Raw genomic sequence first — 15000 nt, 5'->3', positions numbered from 1 at the left:
AAGAGGGCATTGGTTTACGACGATAAGGTATCTTTGCCGTAAAGAGGACATTAGTTTACGATAAGGTAGGTTTGCCGTAAAGAGGGCATTGGTTTACGACGATAAGGTAACTTTGCCGTAAAGAGGACATTGGTTTACGACGATAAGGTAGCTTTGCCGTAAAGAGGACATTAGTTTACGATAAGGTAGGTTTGCCGTAAAGAGGACATTGGTTTACGACGATAATGTAACTTTGCCGTAAAGAGGACATTGGTTTACGACGATAAGGTAGCTTTGCCGTAAAGAGGACATTGGTTTACGACGATAAGGTAGCTTTGCCGTAAAGAGGACATTGGTTTACGACGATGATCCAAGCCTTCAACTATGCATAGAACACCGTCGGCATGGTGGAGCAAACATTAACTCCCATCATGCACCACGTGTAATATTCAAGGATCATGCATTCATATCAGTTTGTGACGTCACACTTTACTCTTCTTCTACCGTAGTTGGTATGTTCCTATGTTTTTATGCCAGTGGCATTTCTCATCGGAGTTGAGTGGGCTGACTGTCACATTGTTGCTGAATTAATCGGAATAAAGTTATTTATCAATGAATTCGTTGCGTATGTTCGATTGGCTGAAATCATGAACAATGGTGACATCGGTGAGGAACCATCCATATCGGTAAGCTAGGGTCCACATTTCTATAGTCGAATCGACTTTTCACTCATTGAAATATTAACTCGTAATAAAAATGATAATGTATAACTATCATAATATGAGGGGCGAAATCAATTGCTGTTCAATGTTGGATAAAAATTGAGTTATTTTAGTTAGGAGTCAAACCCCCCACCCACCACCTGTTAATGGTCAAATTGATAATTGTCTTAGACAGCACAACCAATTTCAAATCAATATTTAGTATGCAGTACTGTGAACACAAAGCCAGACTGTATAGTGAGAAAAAATGCTGTCTTGTTGTTTGTGAATTTCTAACAACAACAACAACAACAACAACAACAACAACAACAACAACAACAGTATAAACAAGTATTTGAACAGTTGTGAATATTCAGCTAAGATGGCAATATAGCGAAAATTCTTTCATTTCTTGATTTGACGACATTTTCATTTGACAATATTTGTATTTATGGGTACAAAACTAATTCCATTAAATATAAAATCGTTTTTGACGGATGATAACTAAAGTGGTTCAACGCACCCCATCCCATCCCACCCCACCCCTAAACTAAAAGAATTGCGTTTTCGCCACGTTGAACTATTGTCGTCCCCTAGTCGGAGAGTCAATTGATATGCACGTGACTTGTACATGCAGTGCGCAATTGTTAACATGGGAGCCTACCACCGTACAGTAGGCCTACCAGTAGAAAACTTAAGTTTGCGGGTCAGACTGACTATCACACCGATCTGGCTAAATTTAGATCTAACCCTAGCTGACAACAGGTCCTATCCCCAGAGTGCAGTGTTTACAGAGAAGGGCCTAGACACTTACAACTCAGCCATCGACCGACCATATCGACTCCAAATCAAACTCGAAGACTTACTAAAAACAAAATAACGTCACATCGATTTAGTTGATGATACAAGAAATGTCGTAGGCAGAGTAAAAAAATCATTTCAAAAACATTATTTTGTAAATTTCAGAATCGTTCAGAAGTAATAGCGACATATATTCTTTGTGGATTTGATAACATAAGCAGTATGGGGATAGTTATGGGTTGTCTATCATCACTAGTACCAGACAGGAAGCCTGATATATCTAAAACCATCACACGTGCACTTATTGCTGGTTCGTGCACATGCTTTTCGACTGCGTGCATTGCTGGTAAGGGATATCGCCATTCTTTTGTCCTGTATGATTGGTATCAGTGTTTCTTTGTTGCCTTGGTGATGTTTTCAGAGAACGATAATGAATTGAAAATGAAAAAAAAGTTGATTGAAAATGAAATATTTCATTCTCAGAAGTTGAGCCAGCGTCCTACAAACATTGTCATTTATGTAAATTTCAATCCACCGAGTAATAGCAACTCATATGTGGATCCACTTACTGTTGGTAGTCAGAAACACTTGAAATGCACATAACTTTTTGGCGGGAAGATGTAAAAATGACCGGAGTGAATCTTATGGTGCTATTCTTGTTTTGTAGGTTTACTGTACAAAGATTATGATACTTGATGTTATTATACCATTCACAAGCCCAGTTGAACAAAAAATATGGAATATATACTCTGGTCGTTCTACGTCACGACAACGTGCATTTATGTCACCACAACACGTGTCACTAGCTGGTTCTGCTGTGTTCGAAATATGAGTCAAAACGTTCAAAATTGCCATTATTTTCCCCGACTTTTCTTTGATATTACTGGCGCTGGTGTAATTATGTTATTCTTCAAAATGTTCTTCTTTCGTACTCGTGACCTAAGGATTGTCACTACTCGTCTAACGACTCGTAGTGACAAGGGCCCTTAGGTCACTCGTATTTTGCTTGGCTCTGAACAAAAACAAATATTGGGGAATAACGTCTAATTGTGCACACAATGTGACAAGATTGCGATACATATGATATGAAGAATCTGAGAAACATATGGAATACCATCAATAACCTTCAGCCTATATTCTAGAAAAGTCCTTGTTCATTAGGGAACTTGCAATCAAGACTGAGCATGCTCAGACGCAAAGGACTATGGGATTATCTGTGGTTATCGAAATACCTAATCTGGAGCTATTGATAAAAAACCTCCCATAATGGTCAGGGTAACAATGAATTGATCATTCGTGGTTGCAAAGTATGTAACAGTATTGTTTACAATACCAATTCATTGGTATTTATTACCATATTTCCCATGATGCAACATTCAACATGGCGGGTTTGCAAGTTCGCTATTGAATATTGAAGTGTAAATTAGGGTGGAAATGATAAAATGATTGCATGAATAAAAAACTATCAAAGGCATATTTAACTATTTCGTGTGTTCTCTGACGTATGGCCATATGGACGAGGATTGGGTAATTTATTTTGGGATTTTTAATTTATGATTTTTTTATCGTGGCTTCCTACTTGCAAAATCCATGTCAATCAGCACTGACAAAATGTGTTATTATAACTTAATACATTGTAAAAAGCTAAAAAGAAAATTTGTTGTTTATGAAATAAGTATGTGTAAGAATTGCTGGGACGTACATACATACATACATACATACATACATACATACATACATACATACATACATGCATGCATGCATGCATGCATGCATGCATGCATACATACATACATACATACATACATACATACATACATACATACACACACACACATACATACATACATACATACATACATACATACATACATACATACACACACACACACACGCACACATACACACGAACATACATACACACATACATACATACATACATACATACATACATACATACATACATACATACATACATACATATATACATACATACATACGTGCAAGACCTCTCCCATTTCCCAATTTGGTATTGTAACTTTTGCTGGTAAGTATACAGTTTGACATTAGGGTCTCACCCTATTGACTATTTTTAGAATAAATGAAAAACACTACATGTGTGGTGCTGGTAAATCGAACAATCCTCTTCTAGCAAGCAGAGAAAACACACACATCTCTTGTTTGAAAAGGTAGGTGCTGAAAGATTTACTTGTCAACTTCTTCAATCTCTCAGGAATGAAACAAAGACCAATAGAACTCCAAAGGTTTACAGAGTGGAAATGTTTTCGGTATCGATCATTCGTATGATTATGATATATGAGAATGTTCCACCTTTCGTTAATATTATATTACTGAGAATGTTTTACCTAAAATGATTTGCCTGGCTTCCAAATGCTCTGAATCACTTTTGTTGATGAGCGTGATATTGTTATTCAGTCTGTACTTTTTCGAAACTTGAACAACAAGCCATTTTTTTGGTCTTCTTTTTGGTATCTGATGTATAAAATTGAAACTTAAAAGCTAATTTCGGAGACAAAATTGGCAAATCGTATTTTGCTTGTATAGTATACTACAATGTATGGACATCGACAATTTTAATTACGCTTTAGAACTGCAGATAACAAAATTTTACAGCAATGGCAACGACGAGTAACCGGCTTGACACCATGTTCTTTATTTTGTTTGTCTGTTGTACATGTCAATAATGGATAACGCTCGACACAGAACTTGTGATAACAGGATTAATATATTGGCCAGTACGTAGGAGACGATTTATAATAATACATGCTATATCACTTATCTTTGTTTTAATAATTGAAATTAATTACCTCGCACGTCTGTTCTTTTTTTGTAAAATAATTACCTGAGTGAGCGATTGCGATCAGCTGGGCGAACACCTAAGCCAAAATTTGGGAGACTACTACTAGTATCTGGGGAAAAGTAAAATAGAAATTTGACGGCATTTTCCGTTACATTACTAAAATGATTTGGAAACTCGAAGTATTTGGGTAATATGAGATTTATGAAATATCTCTGAAGGGCCAGGTCCCAGTTTATTCCGTATCCATTCCTGTAGAATCCTGTGTAAAGTAAAAATGAAACAGCGTCCGGAAAATAATTGACTCAAGGAAAAAACAAACAATTTCCTGGGTAATAGCTTCCTAACCCTTCATTCCCACCTGATATCAAAGTTTGGATTGTAACACTTTTCATCCTAATTTCAAAAGTAATCTTACCTTGGTTTTAAAGTGTGTGTCACATAGTAATACAAACAGCGAAAAATAATACTGTTGTGTTATACGTTTGCCTGCCCGTGTGAAGCAGGAATTGGACAAGTTCCATGCAAAGAACATACAATACATTGAGCTATCAATGTCATGGTCGGCGATCCTCGTCAGTTTGACAAATTCCATAGTTACAGCTTCTGCAACCTTTGTAAATCATTTGATCTACCAAGCTGATGAAATGTTTGGGCATTTACGTGATATCAGGTTTAAGTATCAAATTCAAAATCGGATTTTAGAAACTGAGAAAATATGCAAATAAGACTAATTAATATGCAAGAAATTTAGTTCATTACTGATCATTATAAGGTTATTGAAACGTAATGTGCGAGTCCGACTTTACTCGTAGACTAGTTATTGAAACGACACCATGAATAAATATACGGAGAAACAACATACACTTAAGGGGACTTGACGTGACGTTGTTATTACTCGTGTTTTATCAAAGGTTTCCAAAACACATCTTTATCATACATACAAACAATGACAAACTTGTTACACATTAAAAAAACACGGACTTTGTCACTTTTGCTCAAGACTGTTTTTTTTTAAATACAAAACAACAAGGTTGATGATTTATAGATTGAAAATTCAAAATAAGTATCCGTTTCTCATCCTTGTGTTTATTCGATATCACATTTTTTTTACGTGCATTGTGTGAAGCCATGGCTGAAATTATTGTAAAAATGATAAATAATCTTAAGTAATACTGTATGGTTTTTTAATTTTTTTTTTCAATAATATAAATTTGTCTTCCAGTGTTCTGTTATAATCGACCATCATGAGGTCAGCGTCACTTTTATGAGTCCGTGTACAATGCAGGAAACACGGGCACACAGTATAGACCTTCACAAATCCATCAACACAGAAACATTTGATAAAGTAAATTACATTGCAACGTTTACACATCCTAAAAAATCTATTTATTGCAACAAAATAAAATGATATTCATGAATATTTAAAGACAAAAATTCTCAGTTAAACGGGTTTCAGTACAAGTACTATATTGGCATGGTCTGACATACCAGTATATTTGTATTTGTTGGGTTCAGAAATATCGCCAGATGTTACAAAAACGAGAAAACAGGATTTGCATACATACATACATACATACATACATACATACACACACACACACACACACACACACACACACATACATACATACATACATACATACATACATATATATACACACAGACAGACACATACATACATACATACATACATACATACATACATACATACATAGAAATGCATAAGGAACTAATAAACCAGTCCGTATATATAGCTGTTAAATCCGACGTTTCGAATAAATATTCTTTTTCAAAGGAAAAATTGGCGAGACAGAGAAATGCCAGGTGAACACCCGAACATTTCTAAATATAATGGAACAAAACCGTGGGATAAGTTCTTAAATTCGCACGCACCTAATAGAACCCAATAGAATACGCCTGAAATTTAAAAAAATACCCAATAATCATGATAATTAGATTGGGAAAGACGAGAATAATCTATTAATTCCAAGGGGTTCCAGCGTTCCAAGACGGAAAATGATTTCTTCTTCCTTCAACCTCAAAGCTTTCTCATCACCAGAAACCTTACAAATTCCTGAAATGGACATATCTGATACATTATGATCGTTTGTAATAAAATGCATAGATACGGGATAGTTACGATTCTTTTGTCTGGTCAAACGGAGATGTTCCACGAAACGATCACCAAGACGACGTACAGTTGAACCTATATATAGAAAACCACATTTTTGACATGTAATGCAATACACTACATTAGTACTAATACAAGTAAATCTACTTGTAACAGGCACACTGTTCTTAGGGCCAAAAACATGATTAGTATTTATAATGAAACGACATGTACCACATCGAGTACGATCGCACGGAAAAGAACCAGCATTAACTTCCAATTCACGTTGTTCTGTACGTACCACCATATCTCTAAGACTGGTATCACGACGCCAAGCTGTTAATGGTACTGCAGGAAACAATGAATTGGTAACCCTATTAGAACGTAAGATATTAAAATGCTTGTATATTATGTTTTTAACTCTAGTTGAAAAGGGATGGTATGTAAGAGCTAGTATGGGACGATTGTTGTTACTCCTCTGATCATGTGATTTGATACAAGCTTCCCTAGACAAAGATGATACTTTATGTAAAGCCGCGTTGGTAACAGACATAGGATAACCACGTTGATGGAAGTACGTGCAAAATTCAGCAGACCTTTTTCTGAAATCCAAATCACTACTACAAATACGACGTAGACGAAGTAATTACAGACAGACAGACAGACAGACAGACAGACAGACAGACAGACAGACAGACAGACAGACAAAATCCACAAACTCTGTCAATGTTATCAAAGTCCTCACGGTAGTCTGAAAAAATTGAATTGATTCACAATACATGTAACATCGTGAAAAAGTATGTGGAAAGTAAAAAACACTCAAAGCCATGGGGGGGGGGAAGGGGGGTCTTGGCTGAAATTAAGATCTATTAAGGTTGCGAATTTTCATTATTACATACCCTTTTCATCTCTTTCCCCAGCTTCTTGACATATTACAAGAAGGACTGTTGCAACAATGATAAATATCAAGACATTAGTATGTGTCTTGTCAATTTTTGTATACATTACAGGTACGTTTCACATTACAAATATTATGACAGAACCCCACGACGATTGTGTGCAAGTGTCGCATACTCTGCATACAAGTATTTGCACTTGTGATGTATGTATGTATGTATGTATGTATGTATGTATGTATGTATGTATGTGTGTGTGTGTATGTGTGTGTGTATGTATGTATGTATGTATGTATGTATGTATGTATGTATGTATGTATGTATTTATGTATGTATGTGTGTGTGTGTGTATGTATGTATGTATGTATGTGTGTGTGTGTATGTATGTATGTATGTTTGTATGTATGAATTTACACAGTATGATGGTATGTGGGGTTTTAATGTATCTGATTACTATTCTAATAGTTCTAGCAGACTCGTAATCTATTATATATTTTTATTCGTTATATTTTTTTCAGAAAGTGCAAACCTAGTTGCATTTTGGCCTCTGGATAAAGACTTCAACCTACAAGATACATCGGGAAATGGTAACCATGGTGCGGCAGTTGGTGCATCCCTTGTAGCCGATGCCCAAGGCACAAGAACTGGAGCTTACAACTTTGCCGGGAATGGTAACTCGTATATCGAATTTCCCAACAACGGCGCTTACGACACACAATATTCCATCACACTCCTGGCATACATTTATCCCACTGGAAATTCTGGTCCAATTTTCAACTTCAAGCGAGATGGTTGGGGAGCTCATATGTGGCAGACTGCACCAACTCAACACTTCGCCAGGTTTGTGAGACGTAATCTGTCTTTCACCACAGCCTTGGCCGTAAATGTGTTGACACAAAATGCTTGGAACTTTGTAGGTGCTTCTTACAACTACAACACGGGTGAGGCAAAGCTGTGGCTGAACGGTAACGTTGTTCAGACCATGAACATAGGGGTGACCACAATAGCCACACAGTACGAAGCAAGAATGGGAGCACGTATAGGAGATGGGCGGTACTACAGGGGCATGATCACATGTATGCAAGTTTATAATCAAGAATTGACACCTGCTGAAATGATAGAAGCAGAAGCAAAGTGTAACATTGGAATCGTTGAAGGTAAATGTTGGCATAACTTGTCAGTTGACTAGTAATATTTCTGTTGGTTACTGTTTGAAAATTTTTCCTATTTAGCATAGCTCCCTTTGAGTACATGAATCTGGTAGCTTATTAATTTGTCACGTAATTGTATATTTGTTGAAATTGGTTTATAAGTTTACTATTCTGCACATATCCCTTGTAGAACGCCTCAATATGTCGTCTGATAATAAAAGCCAGCTACCTTGAAAGAGAGGGTCGTCTGCTCGACAACAATCGTGCCACTATTACTACATTTCCTCGTCTGTAGCAATAAAATCTTACCAACTAGTATGGTGTTTTATCGCAACAGATACATAAAATGTAAGAATGCTCATAAGATTTTGTGGGGTTAAGCAACATTCTAGATCTATTTCAGGCTAAACAGTTTGTATTAGAGAATTCCTCTTTCACTTTAGTCCTACCAATCAAATCTTAGAATTATATGTACGTAAGACACATCATCACAACTAGTTTTCTTTTGAATTCCTTCCGAGTCACGGTTCAGTCTAACTGTTAGAGTAAGGAAAACACAAAGAAGCTGAGCAGTGTGTACTTTAGACACTGCAATGACCTTGGTTGTATTATAAATTTCCTATCTTTAATTTCATTCACTTTTAGAGACACCCAGTCTCGTTGCCTTTTGGCCTCTGGATAAAGACTTCAACCTACAAGATACATCGGGAAATGGTAACCATGGTTCGACAGTTGGTGCATCTCTTGTAGCCAATGCCCAAGGCACAAGAACTGGAGCTTACAACTTTGCAGGGAATGCTAACTCGTATATCGAATTTCCCAACAACGGTGCTTACGACACACAATATTCAATCACCCTCCTAGCATACATTTATCCCACTGGAAGTTCTGGTCCAATTTTCAACTTCAAACGAGATGGTTGGGGAGCTCATATGTGGCAGACTGCACCAACTCAACACTTCGCCAGGTTTGTGAGACGTGGTCTGTCTTTCACCACAGCCTTGGCCGTAAATGTGTTGACACAAAATGCTTGGAACTTTGTAGGTGCTTCTTACAACTACAACACGGGTGAGGCAAAGCTGTGGCTGAACGGTAACGTTGTTCAGACCATGAACATAGGGGTGACTACGATAGCCACACAGTACGAAGCCAGAATGGGGGCACGTATAGGAGATGGGCGGTACTACAGTGGCATGATCACATGTATGCAAGTTTATGATCAAGAATTGACACCTGCTGAAATGATAGAAGCAGAAGCAAAGTGTAACATTGGAGTTGAGCCTACTCCTACTGAAGTCATTGAAGGTAAATGTTGGCATAACTTGTCAGTTGACTAGTAATATTTCAGTTGGTTACTGTTTGAAAATTTTCCTATTTAGCATAGCTCCCTTTGAGCACATGAATCTGGTAGCTTATAATTATTAATTTGTCACGTAACTGTATATTTGTTGCAAGTGGTTTATAAGTTTACTATTCTGCACATATCTCTTGTAGAACGCCTCAATGTGTCGTCTGATAAAAAAAGCCAGCTACCTTGAAAGAGACGGTCGCCTGGCTCGACAACAATCTTGCCTCTATTACTACATTTCCTCGTCTGTAGCAATTAAATCATACCAACTAGCATGATGCTTTATCACAACAGATGCATAAAATGTAAGAATGCTCATAAGATTTTCTGGGTAAAGCAACATTCTAGATCTATTTCAGGCTAAACAGTTTGTAATGGGGAATTCCTGTTTCACTTTAGTCTTACCAATCAAATCTTGTAATTATGTATGTAAGACCCATCACTACAACTAGTTTTCTCCTAAATTCGTTCCAAGTCACGGTTTACCCTAAAGGTTGCATTTTGTCTTACTGTTACAGTAAGCAAAACACAGAGAAGCTACGAAGTGTGTACTTTAAACTCTATAATGATCTTGGTAATATAATTTTAAGTATGCTTATCAATTTCCTATCTTTAATTTCGTTCACTTTTAGAGACATCCGGTCTAGTTGCATTTTGGCCTCTGGATAAAGACTTCAACCTACAAGATACATCGGGAAATGGTAACCATGGTTCGACAGTTGGTGCATCCCTTGTAGCCGATGCCCAAGGCACAAGAACTGGAGCTTACAACTTTGCAGGGAATGCTAACTCGTACATCGAATTTCCCAACAACGGTGCTTACGACACACAATATTCCATCACACTCCTGGCATACATTTATCCCACTGGAAGTTCTGGTCCAATTTTCAACTTCAAGCGAGATGGTTGGGGAGCTCATATGTGGCAGACTGCACCAACTCAACACTTCGCCAGGTTTGTGAGACGTAATCTGTCTTTCACCACATACTTGGCCGTAAATGTGTTGACACAAAATGCTTGGAACTTTGTAGGTGCTTCTTACAACTACAACACGGGTGAGGCAAAGCTGTGGCTGAACGGCAACGTTGTTCAGACCATGAATATAGGGGTGACCACAATAGCCACACAGTACGAAGCAAGAATGGGAGCACGTATAGGAGATGGGCGGTACTACAGGGGCATGATCACATGTATGCAAGTTTACAACAAAGAATTATCAGTTGCAGAAGTGCAAGTTGCCGAAGCAAAATGTAAAATTGGCGAAGGTAAGCAGTCTTTCTGTTCGTAAATGAATGTGGTCGTCTCTCTCTCTCTCTCTCTCTCTCTCTCTCTCTCTCTCTCTCTCTCTCTCTCTCTCTCTCTCTCTCTCTCTCTCTCTCTCTCTCTCTCTCTCTCTCTCTCTCTCTCTCTCTCTCTCTCTCTCTCTCTCTCTCTCTCTCTCTCTCTCTCTCTCTCTCTCTCTCTCAATAAACAGTAAATAAATATACATGTATTACAAACTGTACACCAGTACAAATTCTAACTCTGTGGTTTGCTATACCTCACCACACACACGAAGACTAGGTATCCCTGTCCTTAGAGGTGTTTATTTTCAGATCGTAGTAAACAAAATATTGTAAATGCAGGTATACCTGTTCAAGTGATATTTGTGTCACCTAAAAGAGATAAAGCCCCACATATGTAAACCAACCAACCAACCAACCAACCAACCAACCAATCAATCAATCACTCAATCAATCAATCAACGGCACATGCTAGCTTAACCACAGACAACTAACACAGTTTAACTGTGTTAGTTGTCTGTGGTTAGTTAGTCTAGTTAGTTGTCCGTGGCTTAACGAAACTACCAGCCTATAGTAATCCTCATCCCTATTTTGTAAACCAAATTTAGGATTTGCATATTGACAGAGGTAATCAAGGCCATATTATCCACCATTTTGCTTTACCCTAGGGAAGACTTATGGACCCCTTAAGTGACCTAGGATTAGTTTATCCTGAGACATCCATAGTACGATTGAGTATATAAAAACATAGCATATAGATAGTGGCAAAATCAATACACCAAATGTACATAACATTTGCATAATATTAACATAAATGAATATTGATTGGCCTCGTCATTTAATTGCACTGTAAAACAATTTGTGTGCTGTGAATGTCTCATGGTGCATTATTTTGTTTTGTCACAGCGCCACCAACGACTGTAGAACGTGAGTAACACCATACTGTATCATCTACTAAGATATGTTTCTGCTCTTAAAAGACAACACTCATGGTTTTTGCATGGCTTTATTTTGACCCTTCTGAAGTACAAAAAGTTCTACTCATTTTCGTTTATTGATTTGTTCTAAATTGTTTTTGGAACTCGCTTTACTACTGTCACCATTATTTTGTTTTTTCATTCAAATTTTGGTTGCCTACTAGCATTAAATTTTTTACTTGTCATATAATGTGTAAATGACACGTTCATACCAAAATAGTTACCAGCTGTGTATGCAAATGAGCATACAAAAAATAGGTGAATATGGACACATTCATTACTTCTGTGCATTATGATACATTGCTACTACAATTATAGCAACTGCTGTTCACTTCACTATATGAGCAGGAGAAGTCGTTAAAAAGACATTGGTAAATTTGCATGTAACATGATATTCATGACTTATGAGTGCTTATTCCCTTTAGTGTAAACATCTCATGAATATTCATTTTTCAATCATAAATAATCGTTTCTTGCTCCTATCATGATGAGACAATGTGGCCCACAGCAAAGATACCCTATATAAAGACACAAGATCAACTTGATGTTTCTCTGAAATTACAAGAAATTGTAGGTGATGTAAAATCATGACATGACTGTCCAGAACCAAATTGTAGGTGTCCAGACTCCAGAACCAATATTTTATAAAAATGTCTTTTATTTCCTGGAGTGGTTTTCCCCTTTAAAGCAATTGTCCATGTTTCTTATTCTTTTATTAAAACAATGTTACTGGGTTTTTTTTTAAAGGCATTAGCTTTAATTCATATTTGAAATCATTAATTTCATAATTACAAGTACATAAGTATATAGTAGACATTCCACATCATTGACAAAGGCATTAGTAGATAAATAACTTAAAGAATTTTCAATAGCATTGTTATATTTTGTAAGTCATTATTGCAAACCAGTCCTTATTTTTCGTCTGTGACACATCAGAATATTTATTCCACATTTCATTCCAGCCACAACAGAAGCACCAACAACTTTGCCACGTGAGTATAACAATATCTGTCTGCAAGGTTTGATTCTGGCAATACTTTATACTTACACAATTGTATGTAAATTTCAAATTTCCAAAACTCTGTTGGCAAACCTACTACCGAACCAGAGAGACTATAGAGTTTCAATTAGACAGCACAATGTTACTACCAAACCAGAGTAACTATAGAGTTTCAATTAGACAGTGCGATGTTACTACCAAACCAGAGTGACTATAGAGTTTCAATTAGACAGTGCGATGTTACTACCAAACCAGAGTGACTATAGAGTTTCAATTAGACAGTGCGATGTTACTACCAAACCAGAGTGACTATAGAGTTTCAATTAGACAGTGCGATGTTACTACCAAACCAGAGTGACTATAGCGTTTCAATTAGACAGTACGATGTTACTACCAAACCAAAGTGACTATAGAGTTTCAATTAGGCAGTACGGTGTTACTACCAAACTAGAGTGACTATAGAGTTTCAATTAGACAGTACGATGTTACTACCAAACCAGAGTAACTATAGAGTTTCAATTAGACAGTACGATGTTACTACCAAACCAGAGTGACTATAGTTTTAATTAGACAGTGCGATGTAACTACCAAACCAGAGTGACTATAGCGTTTCAATTAGACAGTACAATGTTACTACCAAACCAGAGTAACTATAGAGTTTCAATTAGGCAGTACAATGTTACTACCAAACCAGAGTGACTATAGAGTTTCAATTAGACAGTGCGATGTTACTACCAAACCAGAGTGACTATAGAGTTTCAATTAGACAGTACGATGTTACTACCAAACCAGAGTGACTATAGAGTTTCAATTAGGCAGTACAGTGTTACTACCAAACCAGAGTGACTATAGAGTTTCAATTAGACACTGCGGTGTTACTACCAAACCAGAGTGACTATAGAGTTTCAATTAGGCAGCATGGTGTTGTTTACTACCAAATTAGAGTGACTATAGAGTTTCAATTAGGCAGCGTGAGATTTTTGCATCTAATGCAATGTTTTTGTTCTGATTGACATAAGCCAAATGCAGGCACTGATAGGCACTGGTACATAAAATGATACATTTTATCTCACTGTGAACTCAAAGAAAAGGTTTTGTGTTTAAATCTTCATTGTCTCATCAGTGTTGCTACTTTGTGTTCAAATGTAATGTATAATTTTATATGCTTGCACGTTACCAGTGTTTGTATTTAGCTTTTATTTTTAACAGAAAAAAGTTTGTGTAAAACATAAGAACATTGTTCCACTGAATTGAAAGTCTGTAGTCACCCTCGTTTCGTAGTAGCAGTATTTGTATCAAAATGGAGAAGAAGTTCTATGAATAATCCATGAACAAATTGTAATCACATACATGTAACATTAGCACGAGTTCACAGGGAAATAGTTATCAAGTTCTGATCTCACTTAAATATATTAACTCAATATATGTAAAATGTATATACATACATACATATACATACATACATACATACATACATACATACATACATACATGCATACATACATACATGTATACAGACACACACACACACACATACATACACACACACACACACACATTTCAATTATGAAATACCTGACATTGTTAATGTAACAATTTCTTACAACATTACCTTACAGCCACAACAGTTGCACCAACAACACTGCCACGTGAGTATTATATATTCATATCTATCAAATTTAGATTGAAGGAATTTGCTGTCTATACTTCATCTTTAATACAATAATGACATTAGTATTAAATCAATATATGTAAAATGTATATATAGACACACACATACATACATACATACATACATACATACATACATACATACACACATACATACATACGCACATACATACATACATGTACATACATACATACGTACATACATACATACATACATACATACATACATGCATGCATGCATGCATGCATGCACGCACACACA

The 15000-nt window shown here is 36.6% G+C and overlaps 2 protein-coding genes across 2 annotated transcripts in view; both read left to right on the top strand.

Moving 5' to 3' along the window:
* Nucleotides 1-2177, top strand: part of LOC144452718 (solute carrier family 28 member 3-like) — a 7187-nt gene extending 5010 nt beyond the window's left edge. Inside the window, exons 8-10 of the mRNA XM_078143863.1 lie at nucleotides 489-665; nucleotides 1647-1827; nucleotides 2149-2177. Of these exons, the coding sequence (XP_077999989.1) occupies nucleotides 489-665; nucleotides 1647-1827; nucleotides 2149-2177 (387 nt within the window). The remainder of the gene's footprint in view (nucleotides 1-488; nucleotides 666-1646; nucleotides 1828-2148) is intronic.
* A 1443-nt stretch (nucleotides 2178-3620) lies between these two features.
* Nucleotides 3621-15000, top strand: part of LOC144452619 (uncharacterized) — a 15333-nt gene continuing 3953 nt past the window's right edge. The window contains exons 1-8 of the mRNA XM_078143742.1: nucleotides 3621-3670; nucleotides 7333-7422; nucleotides 7827-8465; nucleotides 9105-9764; nucleotides 10440-11072; nucleotides 11997-12017; nucleotides 13030-13059; nucleotides 14687-14716. Of these exons, the coding sequence (XP_077999868.1) occupies nucleotides 7368-7422; nucleotides 7827-8465; nucleotides 9105-9764; nucleotides 10440-11072; nucleotides 11997-12017; nucleotides 13030-13059; nucleotides 14687-14716 (2068 nt within the window). The 5' untranslated portion in view covers nucleotides 3621-3670; nucleotides 7333-7367. The remainder of the gene's footprint in view (nucleotides 3671-7332; nucleotides 7423-7826; nucleotides 8466-9104; nucleotides 9765-10439; nucleotides 11073-11996; nucleotides 12018-13029; nucleotides 13060-14686; nucleotides 14717-15000) is intronic.

Source organism: Glandiceps talaboti, chromosome 23 (assembly GCF_964340395.1).
Source record: "Glandiceps talaboti chromosome 23, keGlaTala1.1, whole genome shotgun sequence".
NCBI classification, from domain to species: Eukaryota; Metazoa; Hemichordata; class Enteropneusta; family Spengelidae; genus Glandiceps; species Glandiceps talaboti.
Note: the sequence above shows the minus strand (reverse complement) of the source record. Positions and strands in the feature narration are given on the sequence as shown.